Source organism: Phocoena sinus, chromosome 1 (assembly GCF_008692025.1).
Source record: "Phocoena sinus isolate mPhoSin1 chromosome 1, mPhoSin1.pri, whole genome shotgun sequence".
Classification (NCBI taxonomy): domain Eukaryota; kingdom Metazoa; phylum Chordata; class Mammalia; order Artiodactyla; family Phocoenidae; genus Phocoena; species Phocoena sinus.
In genome coordinates this window covers 97,611,235-97,636,077 of record NC_045763.1, presented here as the reverse complement: position 1 = coordinate 97,636,077, position 24,843 = coordinate 97,611,235, and the positions used below count along the sequence as shown (strand labels likewise).

The 24,843-nt window shown below is 37.7% G+C and overlaps 1 protein-coding gene across 2 annotated transcripts in view; it reads right to left on the bottom strand.

Moving 5' to 3' along the window:
• GNAI3 (G protein subunit alpha i3) overlaps positions 1 to 24,843 on the bottom strand; it is a 46,972-nt gene that overhangs the window by 14,759 nt on the left and 7,370 nt on the right. The window contains exons 2-6 of one of the 2 annotated variants that reach the window (XM_032624817.1): positions 10,998 to 11,040; positions 10,741 to 10,882; positions 5,885 to 6,042; positions 3,729 to 3,857; positions 457 to 586 (exon numbers count right to left, since the gene is read on the bottom strand). In XM_032624817.1, coding sequence (XP_032480708.1) covers positions 457 to 586; positions 3,729 to 3,857; positions 5,885 to 6,042; positions 10,741 to 10,882; positions 10,998 to 11,040 — 602 coding nt within the window. Of the gene's footprint in view, positions 1 to 456; positions 3,858 to 5,884; positions 6,043 to 10,740; positions 10,883 to 10,997; positions 11,041 to 24,843 lie in introns of both variants that reach the window. The other variant, XR_004348745.1, reaches the window with a different exon arrangement.

The following is a 24,843-nucleotide window of genomic DNA, read 5'->3' as shown; positions in this document are numbered from 1 at the left end:
ACAAGGCATGCAGGATCTTGGTTCCCCGACCAGGGACTGAACCTATGCCCCCTGCAGTGGAAGCACAGAGTCCTAACCACTGGGCTGCCAGGGAAGTCCCAGACCAAGAAGTTTTAAAAGTGCTGATGGGCAATCATGAAAAGAAGTCAGACACTGATACAAAAGCTGAGTCAGTCCTCATTTTTATAATTCTTAGAGGTTGAGAGGTGGGAATAAGGACTGGCTAACAAGAGGACTTAATCCTGCCCACATACTCAATGTGCTGTCCTATCTCGTAAGTTTAAGAGGGCATGGATCAATATTTTGAAAAATCTAATCATACTGACAAGGAGAAAAGTTAAGGATTTTAAGTTTTGGTTCAATGAGTAAATGGATGAACAAAGTCTTCCTAAGAGCTATTTTCTGTTTCCTGCCTGCATTAGACAGGCCTTTTATTTACCAGAAGCTCCAACATACCATCTCCTCATCCTCAGCCAGAACGAGGTCATAATCACTGAGGGCCACGCAGAAGATAATTGCTGTCACTCCCTCAAAACAGTGAATCCACTTTTTTCGTTCTGATCTTTGGCCACCTACATCAAACATCCTGGGTAAGGGTAAAGAAAGCACAATTTCAGCAAGGTCATGCACACACACATCTCCCTAAACTGAACTGGTTAGGGAACTTCCCACTATTGCATATTCAAAACCCCATTTATAATAGAAAAGACAAACAAGGAGCAGATAAAATGTAGTCAAAATAATTATCTGTGGTTAAATGTAAAAGAGAACAATATGAGAAAATAAAATTTAGGAACAATTAAAATTCTCATTTTAGATAAACAGTTGAGCCTCTTCACTATCAAAGCTTGTGTCAGATGTGCCAAAAGTCAGCAGAGTAAGCACTGAAATGGATTAAAGGAAGGAGGGAAAAAAGACAGGAAAAATGAAGAGCTGAACAATACAACTTAAGATAGTGACAATAATAACTAACATTTACCAGACACTAAACATCTTAAAGTACATTAACTAATTTAACCCTCATAACACTCCTGTCAGTACTATTATTATCCCCATTTTACAGATGAAGAAGTTGAGGCACAGATATGTTAAATAATTTGCCCAAGGGAACACTACTAACAAATGGGGACTGGAACTCTAACTCCAGCACCCAACCTGGTACCCACAACACTACTCTACCTCTCAAAAGGGTTTATCTCTCTAGCTAAAAAAAAGAACAATAAATCCCCAACTTGCATTCTACTTCCATAACTCTACTGACTCAAAACTTTGTTTTCCTTACTTTTTGTTTGTTTCTTTTTTTTAAATTGAGGTATAATTGAGATACATTTTTCTTTAAGGAAAACATTTTAGAGATTAATTACAGAAAGAAGTAAATTATATTTTATGGTAGGACTCTAAGAATGCAATACCTAAACACAAAATTTAACCAATATTTGCCAACTCCAAGTCTTATTTAACCTAATTAAAAACAACAAAGCCTCAACGATTCACACATTTTATGTTCCACTTAGATCAGTTTTAGACCACTACTCCCTTCTGGGGTGCTTACTTGATATCCTGAGTCAACTGCTGAACTTCTGTCAGCAGTGTCCTCATCTACCACCTATAGTAAAAGGAGGACCTGCACGGCTTTGTTTTTTAACTGGTACTAGGGTCTGAGGAGGTATGCATACAAATGGTTAGCTACTCTTAAGATATATATTTGATGACAATGATAAAATGTTTTACGGTTAAACTCTGCCAAGCTGGTTCAGTGTCAGATCTACAGTGACTAGGGATCTATTTCCAGAGAATTTTCCCCCTAGAGATTGAGAGAGATAAGACACAGTTGAGTAATTTCTCAATGTATGTTTGAAAGAGAACAGTCATCTCATCTCTTCATCACCCAACTTTTTCTTTTGGTCTTTTGATCTTCCCCAGTTCTTTTCAACCTTTAGTCCTGACACCTGGAATGAGGCAATCACAAGTTGGCTCTAATACAAGGTCATATTATAGGTTTTAAGAAAGCTAACATCACATATTTCACCATGGACCTTTCAAGAGCAGAAACACACTGGTATACCATAATTTGAATTTGCTCCACCATTTCTTTCTATAAAGGCCATAAAACTGGCAGAACACTGTGAAGTTCCCAAAGTGGGCTTTTCGCACATATTAACATTTACAGTATCATTCACTAACAGATCAACATTTTATAGACATTACCTCATAACTGAGAGGCAAGTAAGCAATTACACAATGCCTTGCATATAGGAGATGCTCAATAAATGTTTGAATAAATGGATAGTGGTTTTGCCTAGAGAGAAGAGGAAAAGGAAGAAGTGATAGTACTTCATAACAAGATATCTACATGCCAACAATAAAGTGGGTGCAGCACCTTAATTATATCTGGCTATTGATCCTGACATAAAATGACCAATAGGAATCACCTAACTAAAGATCAATCTATGACATCAACAAAAAAGTTTCCCACACTAAATAAATAAAGGTCATGACATATAATTATGAATGGATTACTAATCTTATAGCACACCAAGAGACATCTCACTCCTACGGTTTCATGGGTGATAATCCATGGAGACTCTGCTATTCTTGTTAAATAAATTCATCAGTACTATGATAAGCAGCTCGTCTATTCTAAAAATATTCAGCTGAACTGCTATTTTCCTGCATCAGGTTTCAAATCTGTTTTGGTGTATTAAGATTTCAAGACCTCAACTAGTATGTAGTAATACCTAAACTCTGTGTGGGTTTTGCGAAACCTAAGAAGCAATTTTTTTCAGAGAAAAAAAAAATTGAGAGAATCTGAACTAGAAGTTACATTTGCATGCAACAATGCTGAATATCACATTCTACATACAAGCATAATGAAGTAGCTAAAAAGGACATCATATACTGAAGGGGGAAAGTTTACTCCTAATCTCAAAGGTCATAAAAGCAGAAAACAAGAACCAAAAAGACAGTTCTATTATTTACAAAAGACCATTAACACAGAGACAAGCTGAAGCGTATTCTAGAATTACTAGTGCTGATGAGAAAATCCTCTGTATTAGAATACTAGAATCTTCTCTCTCTAAAACAATAATTGTTTATATTATATCATACCTCCACAAAATACCTCTATCCCTAGATCGATATTCCATTCTGTACTGTATTAAGAACTAAGTTGTGCATGATACTGTGCACAAATCGGTCAAAGGCCATGACAGTATTAGCTTCATTCCAGTAAACTGAGAGAGAAGTGCGATCCAGTAAGAAAGGATTGACACTGGTGAGAAAAGCATTTCTATTTTAATATCAAAATGTCAGAACAAAGCCATATAAACTAAACCAAAACACTAGCTTTCTATCCTTTTAGTATTGTTGTTACGCTTCTAAACAACAAACATTCAACACATGTTTTGGTGATTCCAATAAAAAAGCAGCTGAAAATAAAATTAAAAATAAAATAAATTGGTAACCATATGATTACTTTTATTGATATGTAAGTTACAATTTAATTTTGAATTTAAGTTCCTCCAAATGGAAAATATACTTGATGCTATTTGGAGAAAGAAGAAACGTTTGGGACCCCATTCAGTTTAAACAAATACTGGCTAATGAATATAATTATAAGTTTCTAAATCAAAGAATATTGCCTACAGAAATTTTACCCTGATTAAGAGATACTAACTAAAGGAAAGATATTTGTGTTTGGCATATCTAGAAAAAAGCTAATGACTTACTTGAAGTACAGGTCTTTGAAAGTGAAATGTGTTTCCACAATGCCTGTGGTCTTCACTCTTGTCCGCAAAACATCTTGCTGAGTTGGAATGTAGTTGGTTTGGGATATTCTATCCAAATCATTTAGGTAACTAAGTAAGTAAAATACATATTTATTTTTACTTAATGAAGCCAACCATGTGCACAGCAAGTCAACAGACTAAACTAGTTCTTTGCCAAAAGCAGGTTCTGAACCTGTCACTAAAGTAGCAGAACAAATCAGATCTTCAGTATCACAGAAGATAATGAGAAAAAAATGAACCTAGCATAGGACAATTAAAGTAGGTTTTATATACACTACACAAAAGTGGTTTTGGGCTTCCCTGGTGGCACAGTGGTTGAGAGTCCACCTGCCGATGCAGGGGACACGGGTTCATGCCCTGGTCCGGGAAGATCCCACATGCCGTGGAGCAGCTGGGCCCGTGAGCCATGGCTGCTGAGCCTGCGCGTCCTGAGCCTGTGCTCCGCAACGGGAGAGGCCAAAACAGTGAGAGGCCCGCGTACCGCAAAAAAAAAAAAAAAGGTGGTTTTAATGCTACCAAAATTAAACTGTGAAAGCCAATTAAAAATAAACATAAAAAAAAAATAGAAATGCTATTCTTAATAAAGATTCCTGAAATTTAATACTAAATCAACTGTGCACCGCACGGTACAAAAACCTAACCAAAACAAAAGCCCTCAGACATTTAATGGGTCATCTGTATGTTTAAACATTTGCTAGGATATTAGAAAATGCTGTTTGAATTACTAAAATTAACAAGAACTACTTAGCTCAATAAGAATGAGTATTTCCTGTTTTCATTCATGAAACAGAAAAGTTTACAGGTTTGTTTTTTTTTTAAATCTAAGCCAAAAACTAATACCTACAAAGAAACTTCATCTGTTCAGTGGAATAATTTAAAAACTGCTTCAAAGCTAAATTAAATTCTTCACAATTTCAGGGCTCCCAAAGATTTTTTTTAATAGGTGATACCATAATAAGTGAATTTTCAATGATCTTCTATAAAAATAAGTACCATCATTAATGTTAAGGAATCAGTCAACCTCAGATCAACAATTATGAAAAAAAAACTCTATAAATCATGTGTCTTCAGGTGTAGTTAGAGGATTCAGAGCTTACTGAATGTATGTTAAAAGAAATTACAATCTAGCTTGATGACTACTGGGAGAATTATTTAAACTACCAACATCTGCAACTGAAAAATATTATTGAGATGGGCAAGAATCCTGAAATGTTTCTAAAGTCAAGTTTTCATTTAAAAAGTAAGCTAAGTTTTTCAAATATCATTTCATCTTTTTATAATAATTTGAGCTAGAATAACAGGAAAAGCAGGAAAATATAATATTGGAGAAAATACCTTAACGCTTAGAACTGCCTTCATTTAGTACGGAGATGGATACAAGTAAAAAGAACTCACCAAGCCCCCCAAAAGCAGGTTAAGAAAAAAACCCCACACATTCTGAATATAGGTCTTATAAATAAACACACTGTAAAAGAAGCAATATAGGACAACATGTAATAGCTTCACAGAAGTATTAATTATCAATACAAATTCTCTAAAACTATGTAACCCTAGAGAATTTCCTTAACAAATAGGTGCTTCAACTTCGTTCTAAGACTCAACATTCTCTTTCTATACAAAGTCTACTATTGTGATCTGGCAAAAGATTTATAAGTGGTGACTAGTACCAGAGAAATCCATAGTGCAGCCCAGCCACAGAGAGCTGTGCATGAAAGGGATATCACAATTTTAATTTCCCTTGCTAGCTGGCAATCAATGCAAAGCCCTTATGCAGAGGGAACCTACTGAGTTGGAAGAGATCCAGGACTCAGATGCAATAGATTTCTCTCCTCTTTCACTTGTTTACTATAAATGACCACGGAGCTACTTTCATGATGCAAAGTCTCCCATTTACACTCCAAGAGGAAATACTTTTCTCCAAATCATATAAAATGACCAACGGCTCTATAACCCTAAACTGAAACAACCTTTATAAAGGGATCCTACAGAATTCTAAGTGTCTCTTCCTTAAATATTTCCTTAAGAATGGGCACTGAACTTTCACTAGGGTCACCAAATTATTTTCTGTTTTCATTTCACAGAGAAAAATTACTTACTATGAAGCAGAATCATTGAGCTGATATTCCCTGGATCTGCTGAAGCAAGCCTGCACCCCACCGTCTCGCCATAACCGTTTAATCACTCCTGCTAATTCTGGAGTCATGACTCCTTCTTCCGCACTGCCAGCTAAAACAAATAATTGCCGGGCATCATCCTGAAGAAAGCAGTTAAAGGAGAGAGACAGATGATTCTCCATTTCTTAAAGAATTGACAAGAGTCTCTTTAACACACACACAGAGATATACATTATATGTTATATTACTTAAAAGAGGTATGAAAGAGGCCTTTCCTGGCAGTGCAGTCTGAGAGAATTTACAATGAAGTCTGTCCCCCTTCTCTCTCCACTACAGTTAGAAGTGCAGAGCAGAGTTGAAGAATGATTTCACTCCCACTCCCACTTCTTCACATACCACCATCCCCTGAAAAGATCTCTTCTGAATGTCCTACAAATCCCCATCCTAGTTACTCATGATTTTTTAAAAAAATAAATAAATTTATTTATTTATTTTTGGCTGCATTGGGTTTTTATTGCTGCGCACGGGCTTTTCTCTAGTTGTGGCGAGCAGGGGCTACTCTTCGTTGCGATGTGCAGGCTTCTCACTGTGGTGGCTTCTCTTATTGTGGAGCACGGGCTCTAGGCACACGGGCTTCAGTAGTTGTGGCTTGCGGGCTCTAGAGTGTAGGCTCAGTAGCTGTGGCGCACGGGCCCAGCTGCTCCGCGGCATGTGGGATATTCCCAGACCAGGGCTCGAACCCGTGTCCACTGTATTGGCAGGTGGATTCTCAACCACTGCACCACCAGGGAAGCCCATGATTTTTTTTTTTGACAGAAAAAAAACTGATCTGTCTGTGAGAAAGGCACATGCAACACATCCCCATTCTGTTAAAGGAAACCTACAGGGTTTCCCTGGTGGCGCAGTGGTTGGGAGTCCGCCTACCAACGCAGAGGACGCAGGTTCGTGCCCCGGTCCAGGAAGATCCCACATGCCGTGGAGCAGCTGGGCCCGTGAGCCATGGCCACTGGGCCTGCGCGTCCGGAGCCTGTGCTCCGCTATGGGAGAGGTCACAACAGTGAGAGGCCTACGTACAGCCAAAAAAAAAAAAAAAAGGAAGCCTACAATAAAAATAGAAATGAAAAGACTAGCACATAAGAGGTAAAGTCAAAGGGAGTAAAACATTAATCAAATTTAAGGAAACTGTTCTCTTTTTCCTTCTTAATCTCAGAGGAACAGGAAGAAGAAGAGACTGAAGCATTTAAGAAGTCTGGAAATCTAGTAGGGGAAACAAACCCCTAAGGGAATAATTCAGTCTCTACGCTCCCCAAAGGTATAATAACCCTCTAAATGAGAGAGAAAGGCAGAAGGAGAAGAAGAAAGTAACACAGAGATCTGATCAAAACTTTGTGAGTCACAGACATAGCTTTATAAGTGGTGACAGTTTTTTTTTTTTTGAGGTACATGGGCCTCTCACTGCTGTGGCCTCTCACGTTGCGGAGCACAGGCTCCGGACGCGCAGGCTCAGTGGCCATGGCTCACAGGCCCAGTCGCTCCGCGGCATGTGGGATCTTCCCAGACTGGGACACGAACCCATGTCCCATGCATCGGCAGGTGGACTCTCAACCACTGCGCCACCAGGGAAGCCCTTGTTACGGTTTTTAAAACTAAGATATGTGAGAGGTAAAGAGGACAGAAAGGGCTGAGAATTGTGATTGCTTTGCTTTATTCTACCCAGCACTACTTGTCAGATAGTTTATAAAAATAAACATAGGTCTAATGGGATGATTTTCCCACCTCAAATCTAATATTTATCTGCCTCAGGAGATTTCCAAATAACCATAAAAATGCAACTACTAAAGAAAAACATATACTGGGTAAAGAAGATTTAAAGGGGGAAGGGGAGCAATCAATTGTATTATAAATAGTCATTAGGACAATAAACTAGCACGCAAAAAGCATTTCAGACCACAGGTGAAATTGCAAACAAAAATTCCTAAGACTTGTGTATTCCCAAAACTCGTGCATCCACCTAAGCAAAAGAAACCAAAACTAACCATAGCGCGCTCCAATTAATTTTGCCGAACCCAGGATCTTCAGCCTTAATAGATTTTGCTGAGTAATATTCTCTTCCTTTGAGATTCTTTCCAGTATTCTTCCTAGGAATACTTTAGACCCAATCGTCTCTAAGAAACTTCATCTAATATCTATATTCCCCTTGTCTCTTTTTAGAGATAAAAATTTTTGATAAAGGAACAAATGAGAAAAGCTGAAAAGTTACACAAACTGGCAATGTACTCAACAGTGGGCATGTCCTTCTATACATATGGAATAGTACTTTATTTAACATTTAATGACTTTATAGTCCCTTGGTTCTGAAATCTGATCTATACACATGTAGGTATTCAAAACCTCAATAAGTATTGCTTTGGTTTTTTTAATACCATGATTCTAATTTTAGAAATTTTTAAACAGAGAGAGAGCTACTGCTACATATTTTTGCTGTCCTGACTTTGTAAAGTTTTAGGACAAAACATTTTTCCCTTCCCACTTAACCCCTTCTACAGACCTACTCCTGCTTGCCCATAATAAACCCTCTTTTACAGGTCGATAAAGAGGCCCCTCTTTACAGTGAACTTCATACCTCCACCCTTAAGCAGATATGAAAAAGCAACCTATCCCACACCCAGCTTTATGCTTTTCTATTCACTCTCCAGACAACTGTAAAAAACTAGAGGAGGATAAAAGAGGAGCTATAAATATAAATCCTTACATATGAAAAAGGAAAAGAGAGACTTCAAAAACAGGGTTGTAGATTAGGATGAGTGAATGCTGGAGGGCTAGGCTAGGTGATTCAGGAGGCCTGAAAGGAATTAATAATGTCAACTGCATCTGGTGACATGGGAGTGTTAGGACCCAGAGATTAATGATACTGATTTGATAAAAAAGAAATGAAAGGAGGAGGGATACTATGGTGTGAATGTTTGTGTCCGCCCCCAAATTCTTATGTTGAAATCCTAATGTCCAAGTGATGGTTTTAAGAAATAGGGCCTCTGGGAGATAATTAGGTCATTAGGGTGGTGCTCTCATGAGTGGGATTAGTGCCCTTCTAAAAGAGACCCCAGAGAGATCCCTTCCCCTCCTGCCAAGTGAGGACACAGCAAGAAGTCTGCAACCTGGAAGAGGGCCCTAACCAAACCATGCTGGCACCCAGACCTCAGCTTCCAGCCTTCAGAAGTGTGAGGAATAGATTTCTGTTGTTTATAAGCTACCAAATCTGTGGTACTTTATTACAGCAGCCTGAACAGACTACGGCAGAATATGACAACTACATCTGGTGACAAAGGAATGATAGGACCCAATGATTAATAACAACTAATTTGACAGTGGAAAGAAAGGAAAGGAGGAGGGATGGCCAAAAGGCAGAAAGGCGGTCAGACAGAGGGTGAGAACTCAAAAAGGAAGAAACTAAGAAAATAAGTAAATAACTGAGATGGAGAAAAAGCCAACAAAGAGAAGGAAGAGAATAAATACAGTATACTAACCAATTATTGGATACAGCAAATACAACAGAGAAACAGAGTTGGGTGATAGGAAGGAATGAGAAAAGGGAGGAAAAAAGTAAGAACACAAGAAAGAGCTGGTAGAAAGAGGGAGGAAAAAGGAAGAAGAAAGGCAGCTGCGAGAGGGGATAGAAGGAGTAAGACAAAAATAAGAGTTTGTTTATTCTTGCCTTAGCTATCACATTTTTCCTGCTCAGAGGCTTAGAAAAACAGTCTCTTGATTTTTTGTGATATGGAACCCTTTTACAAAAACGTAGAAGTCATGCCCCACACATTCCTCTTCATTTCTTCTTTTGCTCCTCTTCTCGCCAATCATTTTACAACCCTTACTCTAGCTGCCCTTCCTTTATTGCACCTCTAGTCTTCCTAATCTAATACTATCCAATTAGAACCATCCTTCTATTATTTTTCCCTCCAAGAATTTCCTCACTTATTTACTGAATATTAATTTACATCTGAGAAATTGAGAGTTGCTTAGAAGAGTTCCTAAGCTACTTCACAGACATATAGGCTTTGCTTTTCCAGGCAGTCTCTCCAAGTCACTTCCCTTTATTGTCCATAGCACCTAAGTATGACACTGAACACAGCTGATGACTCTCTTAGTTCTAGGAAAGCGTTCTATACATTCCCAGCCTTCTCCTGAATTTAGCTGATGATGATATAAAAAATCATCCACTTTCATTTTGGCTGTCTCCCCACTGCATCAAACATCCTAATTTATAAACTAGACCTTCAGGGCCCACTAAGTATTATAATCAATCAATACAACTTTTGAATATCTGACATGTGCAAGAATTATACTCGGACATGGTATAATCCAATTCTATAGCCTATAGTACAACATAGTATAGGGATATAGTTATTCTTGAATACTGGAAATTTGCCTCTAAAATTGAGACTTAGTGTTCATGTCCTTACCAAGTTTATTCTGCGACAATGATATTTGCCTTTAATCTCTACATCTCAGAAAGCAGAGCTCCATATCATGACAACCTCTCTTAGATTATTTCAATTTACTACTATAAAAGTCAACAGTGCTGTAAAAGAAGCAAGTGAATAAAACAGTTACCACAAAAACCTATAGTATATCCACAGAATCCCATTTCCTAGACTTACCTTTGTGGTAGTAATCTAATATCTCTTTAAGTAGATTGCTAACATGTCTCAAATGAGCAGACAGTACTTTACTACAACTTAGCTTGTTGCCTAAATTTATTTCCCTAACACATGAAGCAAATTGGGCTTAACTGCATCTACTGAAAAAGAGCAAGTAAAGAGGAAATGAGATACACTTACTGCTCTGGCAGCTTCCCCAAAGTCAATCTTTAGCCGTCCCATGGCTCTTATGATTGCAATGATGGACTGTATAGTATTGCTGTAGACAACTACTTTATATTGTTTACATTCTTCCTCTGAATAGCCATCCTCATGAATGATTCTTTAAAAAGAAGAAAACCACAAATCATTACCATGGACCTAAAATGAAAAGACACTATGGACTTTTATGCATTATGAGTAAATGTAGTTTTACAAAAGACCACGTTCCAACTTACTTCATCTGTTTCACAATGGTGCTTTTACCAGATTCTCCAGCACCTGAAACAGAAGAAAATCAGACTTTGAATTCATCTGTAATCCAGCTCAAAAGTATGAAATCAACATAAGTGATAATTCTAGATTAACAGAAACCACAGGTCCTAGGGAAAACTTTGGTGAGGTTTTCTATCTATCAGGAAAAACTACAAAGCTTCTCCAGTAGAGATTTTACTTTATATAACACAGCAACCAAATATAATTCACTGAAAGTGTTCCAGGGCCATCTTGATTATCACCTGTGTAACGTAGGCACTCTAAAGGAGATACGGCAACATAAACACCTCTAGGAACTTATGCTCTACATCCAGGGTCCCCAAGCCCTGGGCGGTGGACTGACAGCAGTCCTCAGCCTGTTAGAAACCAGGCCGCACAGAAGGAGGTGAGCGGCGAGCAAGTGAAGCTTCATCTGCCTCTCCCCATTGTTCGCATTACCACCTGAACCATCCCCCTGCCTCCCCTCTGCCTCCCGTGGAAAAACTGTCTTCCATGAAACGGGTCTCTGGTGCCAAAAAGGTTGGGGACCGCTGCTCTACATGAAACATCATGAATGACATAGACACTGAACATAGGCAAAAATGAAATGATTTTTTTGGCTTATTCACTTTTATTAATTCCTCTGTCGACAACCATGGACCTAAGAAGCAGCAATCCTCTCAGCCATGAGACTAAAGAGTTCACAACAGAGGAGGCATTGTCCCTATCACTTTTCCACTGTATACACCCTCAAGACCACATTTCCCTCCTCAGCCAGCTGGAATCACTTTAACAACCACAAATGTCAGATGGGCCCCCTGAACTCCTTGACATTCCACCTGCACTTCCTTAGTCAACTCATTCTCCCACCTTCCAAGATGCCTATATGACACCACCTCCTCTCTCTCAAACCTTACAAACCCCTACCCACTCTGACTCTCAGCTAATGATCCTGCCACCCTCTTCCTGGAAAAAGTAAAGCACTCTGAAAAAATTATTTCATTTTCCCATAACCAAACCCACCAATCTATCTGCACCTCCATTAATCTCTACCTTTATCAGTGGATGAACTAACTATCTCTGCCACTGTCTAAGACTAACGCTGGAGAGAGTTCACAATTGGAGGCTGTGCACTTACTTATCCACCTCATTTTACCTATTCAAGGTCTTGGCTGCTACAATTGTCCCATGTCACTCCAATATCATCAAGTTTTCTCTACCCACTGGGTCACTCTCTTCGTTATACAAACTTGCTATACTATCCATCTTAAAATCAACACAGTCACACCCCATTTCCTACCTTTCCTTGACTCCACAAATCTTCCTCTAGCTACCACTCCATTTTCTCTCTTCCTCTTCATAGCAAAACCCCTATGAGTTGTCTATATACATGTTCTTCAATTCTTTCCCCCAATTCTCTCCTTAACCCACTCCAATCAGGTGTTCATACGCACTACTCTACCCATTTCTCAAAGTCTCCAACAACTTCCATCTTAACAAATCCAATGGTCAATTCTCAGTCCTCATCTTACTCAAACTCTCAAGCAGAACTGGTCCAAGTTGATGATTTCTCTTGAAATATTTCCTTCATTAGGCAAGCTTCTAGATGCAACATCCTACTGGTTTGACTCCTACCCCAGTCCTTCTCAGTGCCCTCCCTCCTGTCTCTGAATTCTAAAGGTTGTATTGCTTCAGAGCTCCCTCATCGGACCTTTTCTCTATCTAAATTCATTCTCTAGGTCATCTCATCTAACCTCATGGTTTTAAACACCACTCATAAACTGGTAAGAGTTAACAGCTAGTGAGTACTACATGCCAGACACTATTCTAAACACTTTACTTGTGTTAACTCATTTAATCCTCACAATAACCCAGTGAGGTAGATATTATTACTATCCCCATTTTATAGACAGATGACAAATTCATTTGTCCACCACTACATAGTAAGTGGCAAAGCTGAAATTTGAATTCACACAGGTTGGCTCCAGAGCTCTTGTACACTGCCTCTGTGCTAATGATTCCCAAATTTAGATCTCTAATCTATACCCTGGCTTCTAACCTTGGCTCCAGACGCATATATCTAAATTACTTACCTGATAAATCTTGTATTTCTAGTAGACAACTCAAACTTAAAATGCCCAAACTGAGTTACTGCTTCCCCACCCTTACCCTCAAACAAACCCTGCTCCACCATGTATCTCATCTCAGTAAACGACTTCAACATTCACTCAGTTGCTCAGGCCAAAACTGGTAAGTGACATGTAGCTAACATACAGATGGAATGTGGGTGCCGGGACCAATATGTATACTGAATTAGTAGAGCTTAATTTTTAAAAATAGAAATAAATATAGCTTTAACAGTTTCTTCTTGCACCACAATGATCATGAGCATACTGGAAACCACAGACCTAGATCATTGCAAAAGCTTTCTAAATGGTCCAATGCTTTAGACCTCACCTTTCCTATGGTCAGTTTTGCACTCAGTAGCTGGAATGAATTTTGTAAAATGTAAATCAGATCGTGTCACAACCCTGTCCCAAAACTCTCCTATGGTGTCCAATTACACTCAAAATAAAATTCATGGGCAATAAGGCCCAATATGCTCTGGCCCCTGTCTACCCCTTTACCCTCAACTCCTATTATTCTCCACTTCGTTGTCTTGCACTTGTCAGACCAGCTTTCTTGTTTTTCCTCCAACATACCAAACTGGTTCTCAATGAGCTATATCCTGTCTCATGATCTTCACATTTACCATTCTCTCTGCCTGGAATAAGTTTTTACAAGATCTTCTTCACCCAGGTTTCTGCTTCCCTCAGAACAGTCTTCCCTGACTAATCTATCTAAACAGCCCCCACCCAATCACATTCTCTCCCCTTACTCTGTTATATTTTTAAAAGCACATATCACTTCTTCACATTAAAGATTTCATCTCCTGTCTTCTCCACAAAATATAAGCTCCATGAACATTTATTTAACCTCGTATTCTCAGGGCCTAGAACTGTGCCTGACATAAATTGGTTACGTAAATATTGCTGAACAGATGAATGACTATTGTTCAATAAGAATGATCCTTTATTAATATTTCTCAACTCTATCAACCAAAAACGTTAGTTAAAATAAAGTTTAAATTATTTTATAATTTCAAACATCTACATTTTTAGAGAATCAAAAAGGACATTTATATATGATTTTATCTCTGTTCTTATAAACTTAAGAACAGAGATTCTATCAATTATCACTTAATTGATAATCAGGGTAGCACTAAAATAGTTAATATTCAAGTAGCACACAAAGAACTTCCTAATGACAGTGTGAGAAAGAAGTGATTTCTCCCATGCATATCTAAAAAAAACCCTAATGATTCAATTTTGAGGAAGAGAATACGAAAGCATACCACTTACATTTAAAATAGTCTATAACACACAATTCCCAGATTATCCCATGTTAGCAGCAACTACAAAATTAACTACAAAAAGTAGAGATTAATGAAGTAATGTGCACCTTCTTTAATATATTGAAAACAGCATTTCTACCATTGATGTTGGATTATTTTGAGTGAAATAATAAGTTTATTAATCTCAGAATCAATTTTTACCCATCTCATTAAGTTCTACCCTATGAAGGTGCTGATTTAAAAAAAAAAAAAAAATGTTGCTCTCTCTCTCTCTCATGTTTTTCCAAGGCTCCCTGATAAAATGTCAGTTTGTCCTTCTCTTTATTATCACACAACATATATTCACCCAAGTTTTTATTAGGCATCCAATTCTATCTCTTAAAAGAAAGCACCTCTTACTGACCACAGAACTAAATACAGGATTTGTTTCAGTGGGTGTACCATAGCATTTCATACAAACAAAGAATGAATTGCTTTATACCAAGCCTTTGACCCATTCAGCTTCTAGATCACCATGAAAAGTGCCACCATCTTACCTTCCTTCCAGGTACGAAATCTAAGAGTCATCTGGAACCCACTCACTCTTCTCTCCTTACATCAAGCTGTAACAAAATCTTCTTCTTATGCATTGCTCAAATTAATCCTTTCTACTACTCACACATCTGAGCCTGACGTATACCCACTGGATGTTACTGCTGCAATTTTCTCAAACTTCTAGCTCAAAGCCCCTCTTCCCTCTCATCATCTCCAAATGGCACTATTAAAAAAAACATCAGGGCTTCCCTGGTTGTGCAGTGGTTGGGAGTCTGCCTGTCAATGCAGGGGACACAGGTTTGAGCCCTGGTCCGGGAAGATCCCACATGCCACGGAGCAACTGCGCCCATGTGCCACAACTACTGAGCTGTGCTCTAGAGCCCGCGAGCCACAACTACTGAGCCCATGTGCCACAACCACTGAAGCCCGCACGCCAAAAGCCTGTGCTCTGCAACAAGAGAAGCCACCGCCATGAGAAGCCCACACATCGCAACAAAGAGTAGCCCCCGCTCGCCACAACTAGAGAAAGCCCCCGCGCAGCAAAGAAGACCCAATGCAGCCAAAAATAAATTTTTTAAAAAAACATCAGTTTACCTAATAATTCTCCAAATTCTTCCAACATTTTCTATAACCCTTTCTTATTAGGTCTGAACTCTTTATTTTTACCTCAGTCCTCTGTGCTCCACTGCTTCAGTAGTATGTTCTCTCTCTAATAACTTCTCACTCTTAGGTTTTCCCCAAACTGCTACCCTTGTCTCACCCTCCTTCCCCAATACACATGTGGTGCTTGAAACTTCCTAATTTTACGTACATCTTTTTATGTAACTTCCTTCAAAATTCATCACAAGTTTAAGGAGAGATTCATTTGCCCATCTTCAATCTTCAATAATAAGGATATAAAGAATGGAATAGACATAAAGGAATTGCAAAGACAGACTCTATGGCTTGAAGAGGAAGGAACTGAAGATGATTTTGTAGGGAGAAGGGGTGGAACTGGGCAGGCGATAGGACATATAGGGAAGAATAGTCTGAAAGGCTCCAGAGACAGGAGGGAATGGGATCAGTTCGACTTAAAAGATTTATCCTTAAAACGATATGTATCTAAAGGATATCCAATATAAATAGGAAAAAAGGATGAGAGCTAAAGCTTCAGAGATTTTTGAGAGAAAAGGAAGACAAGTAGCTAAGTTAGATGGTCTTGTTCTCAACAAAAGAAACAAGGCAATCTGCAGAGAATAAAGCAATGGAATTAATTTAGAAAATCATGTTATAAACAGTCAAACAGAACAAGAAAGAAATGTGTGTACAGGTTAGCACACAGAATCACCAATACTGTTAGACAAAAAACAATTTACCAGTTTATATTCTACTGTAGAATCACTGTATTTACCTAAATATACTCTAAATTTTATTTTTAAGGAGCTCCTTGAGAGCAGGTACCATATCACAGGCCCACCTATTTCTTCCCATAACATATACTACATTATGAATGTGAAAAACAAGAAATGGTGATGATTTCTTTGCAAGATTTTTTTAAGGCCAGTGAATTGCTAGTATAAATTATTATATATGAGTAAACACATTCAGCTCACATACACACTGATTTTAAAAATTTATCCTGAAAATGGCTGACACTCAAAACCACCTTTTTTCTCTCTCATTTTGACTAAAGAAAACTTAAAGCCAGCCCAAAGAAGGTACATGAGTATATTACACTCTTTCATACTTCTGTACCATCAGGCATAATGAATTTCCTCATCTGTAAAACAGGGGTCAATAGAAGATTCTTATAACAGTGCCTAGCACATACTAGGTATTCAGTAAATGTTAACCAGCCATTATTTGTGAATGCTGTTTTCTCTGTTCCAAGTACCACCAAGTAATGTTAAGGCCCAAAGTGTTTAATTTAATAAAAACTGCTTGGATACTGATGTTGGTTCAAAACCTGAGTAGAAATGGTATAACTACTTAGCTGCTGTCTCACAATAACAATACCGTGGATAGAACCTGGATTCACACACTTAGTCAGCAACTTATAACCTAAAAGCTACAGCAAACTACATCAAAGCATTAGTCATTTTCTCTGCCCCACCCTGAAGAACAAAAACACTTTCTTCCTTAAATCTATTTTCAGCCCCTAGATACTCCTGTCTGCTACCTCTTCTCCCATACTTCTCACCCATCTGCACCTCTGCAGCTTTCCCTTTAAGTTTGCCTACAGGTCTCTGCACCACACTACCTGTCTCTGCACCACTACCTCATGTACTAGTAGTTATTCCAGTGGCACCTGAAACACCTCCTTTTCCTTTTAAATACTTGTTTCTGTAGAGAAGTCATGAAACTTCTAAAAGACCAGGATTATAACTACAGCACACCCCTTTTTCTAGAAGTCTTACAGCCCCAATATGCCACTATTTTTGGATAACCCTCTAGCCAGTGCTAGACAAACACATGCTCATGGTCTCTCTACAGGTCTGCAAAATCAGATATATGGGAACATATGACTGCAATAGGCACAGATCAGCCTCTCTCCCACAGCAGATTGAAAGCTTAGTCAGTAACTTTGATTTTTCTTTCTAACTTATTTTCACCTTTCATTTACAACTCAGGCACTTAAAAAGATTTTTTAGTTAGGGATACCATGTAGGAACAAACTCTATAGAAGAGGAAACTTTGGTCCTAGCTCTGCCATGACTAGCTTGTGACCCTGGGCAAGTCACCTAATTTAATACCAGTCTCCTTACACATAAAATGTGAAGGAGTTTGGCTTAGATGTGCTTTATGGCTGCATTCTAATATTCGATGATTATAATTATTATAATGCTAAAGGCAGACTAAATCTCTAATTCTGACACACAGAGGCTTCAAATCAAATCAGGGATCCACATCTTCCTATTAACCCAACAATCCACAATACTACCATAGTACAGTGATCAGCATGTTCTTCAATTATGCACTACTGATCAAGAAGGGACAAAGAGCAGAAAGAATTAGAGTGTAGCAACAGTAAGGAAGTAAGAGTTGTCTGGCAGCCAAGCTCCTATATTCATGCTCAAGGATATTCTATATACAGTCTTAAACTAGCAGAACATTCAAGTTAGACTGCTATTCTTAAAAAAAATATGTGAATATCTATAACTAAAGATCACAGGAGCACAGTTCCTGCTATTTCCAAAAATAAGATTATCTATTGTTCCCACTGATTCCTTTCTATTGAGGTATAAGTAGCTAAGATAATAAAAACTCAGATTAAGGTAAAAAATGACATTTCATCCAAAATGCTTTTCAAGGTACCACACTTAACACAAAAACCAGTTTCCAGCTTCCTAATTCAGTAAAAGAAATGGTTAGCAAAATTACAGATGGGAAAAATGTCACAGAGCAAACAAAAATTGTTATTCAGCCTTTAAAACACACACACACACACACACACACACACACACACACACACACACATTCTGCATTGCCTGGCATTGCTAGACAATGAGACTTCAAATACAAATAAGTTTAGGAATTTATGGTCTCATGGGAGAAGTTAGATATATTTTTCTTGTGAAATTAGCAAGTTTCCTTAACCTAAAATAACAGAATAATTTTTTCACCCAGCCCACTGTCCCTCTAAGCATGCCAAGCCTCTGCATTTAAACATTTTTGAAAACGCTATTCAACTCAAACTTCAATCTTTGCTGAAGCCTCCCCATTCCCTCTGAACACAATTAATACTCCCGCTCTGTTGGGTGGCACAGATTATTCCCTTTCAGCATCAGTCCCAGAGGTTAATTTCCAAAATCAAGTCCCAAACTGTCCTTCCCAGTCACCTTACCTCATTTTATCTCTAGCCAGCTCTGGCTACTCAAAAATAAATTTTTCTTTTGTCTCTCTTTCCAGCTCCTAATCTCATAAACTGCTAATGGGTTTTCTTGATTTTGATTAAAATGGTAACGAAACTCTTTTTGGTACAACCTGAAAACCCTTCCACATCTATGTAATTCTCCCTCAAGGTGACTCTGACCAGATTCAACCTGATCCTACAGGTTAATGTCAAACACCACAACACTAATACTTGGTCAAATTATTTTAATTATTTGGGTTGGTGCCTGTTTAGTATTCCACTAGTCCTAAACTCAAAAGCACACTCCTCGAAAGCACAAAATAGTGCCTTCTTTTTGTGCCTCTACCCCCAATCTAGAGCACAGTCTAGGACAGAGTAGACACATTAATAACTGTGGGATGAATGGCTTGAGTTTCTAAGAGATCCAGTGGTTGCCTAATTACATTTCGCAAATGCCAGTTGCAATAGATGGAATTTTCAATACAGGCAGTTAACAGAAACAGAAGATTTCCATTACTCTGCTATCTTTAGTCAGCCCCACACCCATTCCTGGTTATGCCTTCAACTCTCATCTCACAACTATACTTGACAATAAATTTGGACTCATTCACAAGCCTCCTGTTCTCCCTATTCCCCTCTAAACCCTACTCTCAAAACCCAGTCCCAGCTCCCTTGTGCCCACCATCCGTTTCAGTGAAATTAACTGCTATGAATCTGTCCTACCCACTCTGTATCCTAATACCTGAAGGAGTGCAAGAAACATTGTGAGTGCTCATTAAATATTTGTTCAGTGAATGAATGAACATCTTAATAAAAGATAGCAATGAGTTGTGACTGGGACAAAGATAATGGGTCTCTTCTCTGAAAAAGATTTTTCTAGGAAGCAATCACATACCAATCACCAAAGAGGCTTAAAATGCATTAAGAAATTTTTGATAAAACTTAATTGATATATTAGAGTATCTGCCTGCCCATAACCCCTTCTGGAGAAATCCCTATTTCATTTGCAGGGCGGGTGGCCTACAGGATCTGGGCCATGCCCCTCTCTGTGGCTGGATAATGAGTAAATACCTGACACAGGAGTCACCCAGTACAGGTGGACAGAGGGCCTACACGCTGTGTGATCTAGCTCCGAAAGATGAGTAAGACCAGCCAGATTTTCTGAGGAATCTGTACTGGAAGATACAGAAAAAGTCATCCTAAACTACCAAGTCACAATGTGTGAAAACCTAGGTTACCATTATAGGGCTTCATGCACATCAATACCATAAAGGAAAGAATTCAGAGGAAGTTGATCTGGAGAGAAAACAGAATAGACAAAGGCACAGAAAGACTTAGAGATGTCATGAGAGAAGAGAGTCCATACAAAAGAAGAGATAGAAAATGAGTGAGGAAAGAGACCAAGGAGACAAAAAAGAGAGGAAGAGACCAAGGAGAACAAGTAAAGACAAGAAAGTAAAAAGAGGCAGAAATAGTGAATAATGAAGACAATGAGAAAGAAACAGAAGAAAGGCAGAGAAAATAGCCTGGCCAACGCCAGAGCTGCCTCAGTTTCTGCGGCCTGATTCTTCAGGTCTTCCTTCATTCTCATAAAACCTATCTCTATTCTAACAATAATTCCCCTCTCCAAGTCTTTGAGCTAGTTTGAGTGAGTTTTCTATTCCTTGTAACCAAACAAAACAAAAACGAAAACCACCTTCAATGGAACTGGCTTTAAGTTAATTAGAATCAATTACCCCTTTTTCAGCCTTTAAAACTTATTAAGTTGTTTCAATTAAATACTGAATACAAAAAGGGATATTTATGACATGTGTGTGACAAAACAAACATCTGTGTACCTATCACCCAATATAAAAAATTAAACATTACCAGTTATCTCTGAAGTCACCTATGTGTTCCTCCCCAATATCAATTACTTTTTCATTAAGTATTTCCAGAGGGTGAATATGCAATAAGGGAGGGGGAGAAATTTTTTTAACTCCCTAACAACCAAAATATGTCCGGCTTACACAGTAGTGCGTCATTTATTCAGTTTCACATCTTTCATGGACATGATCCTATCATTTTACAAGCCTTATAAACCATAAAGTAGAAAGCTAATAGCCATTTTCACTTTCACAAATCACCTAAGGAAAATGTTGGTTTGATTAAACAGGAAAAAAAAAAGAGGCAGCTCACTCAGCCAAGTAGCTCTCCTCAAAATCTTTTCACTTGAGAATATGAACAAAGTAACTCGAGTGTTGCTAAGGATCATGTGTTCTCTTTGGGCAACTGGCCAATTTAGAGGGAGAAGAGGGGTTTCTTCCTCACTTTTGTGGAATACAGAAAGAATGCTTAAGGGATCAATCACTTGTGAGCAAGAAGCGGGATCATCCTCTGGCTCCGGCAATGTTCTAATTTTGGCTTCTGGTAACTTTCCCTTTACTTCTTTGAAAGCAGAGCAACAAAATGTCACTATGGTGCTAATGCTAAATTATGGGATGTACATATGACCTGACTGAAAACTATTTTTGAATAGGTACATTTCTTACTAGCTCTGCCTCAAAATTTTGTGAGATAAAAATGTAAAATATACCTTTAACCCACACAAATAATTCATATGTAGTGGAGGTGTCCTACGAAGTTAACTGCAATGTTAAATCCATTCATCAAATTTTTGCATTTAAAAATATTAAAATCATATCCCTACCTAGGTCTCAAACACTGACAGCAGCATACAGCACTTTTCTACATGCCTATTTAATTGAATGTACATTAATACCAACTTTAAAAATTCACCAATAACAAAATACTATAAATTCAGTTGCCTACAATTTCAACTCAGTTTCAATTCAAATTCAGTTCCACATTCCCAAGGATGCCTACAATTTCAATTTCCTTTACCATACAAATGCTCACCAACGTTGTAAGTCAAAACCCAAATGGAATTTGGAATGGCAAATGGTAATGGAATGGCAAAAAAGGCAGGTAGTAAGAGGGAGGAGAACGCAAAGTCTCTAGATGGCTTCCCCACATTATATCTATATTTATCTTTATCTATCTATAATAAAATGTGGCTTTTTAAAAATACAGCTACTAAAAATTCAAATCAATACTCTCCAAATCCACTGCAAACCTTTCCAGCCTTACCTCCTACACTCCTCCCGTGCCAACCCTTTATTCCAGGGCAAATCTATTTGCTCACTCATATTTCTGAGTCTTTGTACATACTATTCCCTCTGTCTGGATGTGCTTCTCTCCAGTCTCTGCCTTAAGAGTTCCTATTTACCCCTCGAGGTCCATCTCAAATGTCACCTCCTCTGGGAGGACTTCCCTGATATGTCTCTTCCTTCTCTTCCTCCTTCCAAAACTAGCTACTCTTTCTGTAACCACATTCCATTACCACTGTTTACTTGTATATCTCCACAATTGAACTGCTTAAAAGTTTTGTCTATTTCTCATTTATACCTCCAGGCTAGGAAAGTACCTGTGTACATATAAGACAACCAGAGATACCTAATCATAAGTAAGTCAATAAATGAGCCTCCTTCTGAACACTGAAAACCAAAAAGCTTAATAAAAAGTGGCTTTGACTAAATGCAATGCAGTGTCCTGGATTAGATCCCGGAGCAGAAAAAGAACATTAATGGAAAAACTGCTGAAATTCAAATAAAGTGTGAAATTTAGTTAACATTAATGCACCAATATTAATCTCTTAGTACTGACAAATACACCACAGCTATGTAACACATCAACACTAAGGGAAATCAGGTGAACAGTATACAGGAACTCCATGCATTATTTTTGTGGCTTTCCTACAAATCTAAAATTATTCCAAAACAAAAAGCTTACTAAAAAACTTTTAAGTAGTCTAGAAAAAGTTGAAAGAACTACAAATACCAATGAGAACATGAATGTGAATTTTAATTGCAACCATAATAACAAAAATAAAAGAATAAGAAATATACTTCTCTTCTTAGAAGTAGAGAAAGGAAGGAAATTATTTTTAATAATCTGAAATGAACCAAAATATGTCAGGATTTATTAATATTGCAAAATGGTGAAAAGATTTACATCATTAAACTGAAGTAGTTCAATTTTTATTTTCAGAAATAAATAACTCAATATTGAAATAACCTGCATAGAAAAGTTAAGACTGTGCTATCATATCCCATACATCAGAACTACATTATCTACATAAATCATTATAGTATTTATATCATTACTTCAAACAGAGCCCTGTTTTGAAGTTAATGATTCCCATGTTCTAACTACAGGAGATAGAGGGGGAAATGTTCTATTAAAGGTATCTCATTCTAAAACAATCCTTCTATAATTTATAGTAATTTGTAAAATATAACTTCCAAGGTCCTGGGCAAAATTCATTTCCACGTTAGCTCAAGAGCAGTGACTAAAGAGGAGTTTTGCTGTTTCTCAACTGATTTTAAAATATTTTAAACTTAATGATTCTAAAATCATACTGGTAAGTTCCAAGATCATATCATAATACACAACACTATCCATTAAATAAAAACATAAAAACTAGGGATATCAATACATGGCTAAAACAGAAATCCAAATAAAATGTAACCTTTTCGTTAGTTCTTAGAATTCAATGGAATACAATTTTAGTTTTCAAATCCAACTTGAAAGAATAAAGGAAATTTTGAGTATCTGACCCAGTGTAAACAGTTGCACAATCAACCACTACAGGAAGATTAATTACAATATGACAAGAATCCAGCTACCTTGCCAATTTTAAAGAGGTCTGATTTAAATGGTCCCTAAATCACCAGTGTAATAAGTGTTAACAGCAGGCCACATGAATAAAAGCAGGAGATACAAGAATAATTTAAATATACAAATAGTGCATATTTTAATCCTGGTGAGAGATGCCTGACATGCCAGGTGTAGATTTACATAAGCAGCTAGAAAAAATTTAGAATACTATCTACTTTTAAGTTAATTTGAGATGTAAAATACTAACATTATCCAAAAAACTAAGACTTCTGTATGAATGTTAAAACACTTACCCATTCGAAAATTAGACTGATGACTATAGCAGCAAAATAGTAGTGGAACAATGTATACAATAACATCTCAGCTAATCCTTAACAGTCTTAAATTTTAAGTATCTTCCAAGTCTAACTTAGAAATCAAAGGAAATTCATGTCTAAAGACTATATCCGGGAATTCCCTGGCGGTCCAGTGGTTAGGACTCCGTGCTTTCACTGCCGAGGGCCTGGGTTCAATCCCTGGTCGGGGAACTAAGATCCTGCAAGCCATGCGGCGCAGCCAAAAAGAAAAAAGAAGAAAAAAAAAAAAAAGACTATACCCTCCTGAAAATTGTTTCTAAGATCACCTAGGCCATTATTCAGGTACAAGTCAAACAAATTTGGTCTTTTTGGGATCTTTTGTTTGCTTGGTTCTTACCAGATATGTTCATTTCTGTTACCACCTAATAGCAAAACATCGAAAATAGTATATTTCATTTACATACAGCATTGCACCAAAACTAGAACAATTAAACAGTGATCCTAACACAATGTTATTCAGTTCAAGCAGCCTGAATTACAGAAACGATATACATGATTACCAAGGAGGTAAAAGGATAGCCTGGATAGATAAAGGCCTAAAGATAACTCTAACTTGCTCAGCACTGATAAAGAATTGTACCAAAATGAAGATCATTAAAATTGGTGGAGAAATCAAATACTAGAAGAACTTCTTTATATTCTCTTGAACATTTACATAAGGGTACTTTGTGAATTTATGTTTTTCAGGTTTTTAACTTCAGTTTTTAACTATCTCCCTAAACAGCTTTATTAAGTTAAACTACTTTCAATCAAACTCAAGAACAAGAGAAATAACACAAAAATAGCCCGCTTTATAACTTGCTAAAATATTCCATCTAGTTGATAATATTAACTTCACAGACAAGGGACCCCTGAGGTCAGACCTCATTGTACAGAAAAAGGAAAATGAAGCTCAGAAATTAGGACTGCTCTCCCAGTTTTCAGTCTCTGCTCTTTGCCCTACATTACATGGTATCTCCTATTTCTGAATTGAGTTACTAGTTCAAATAGATGGA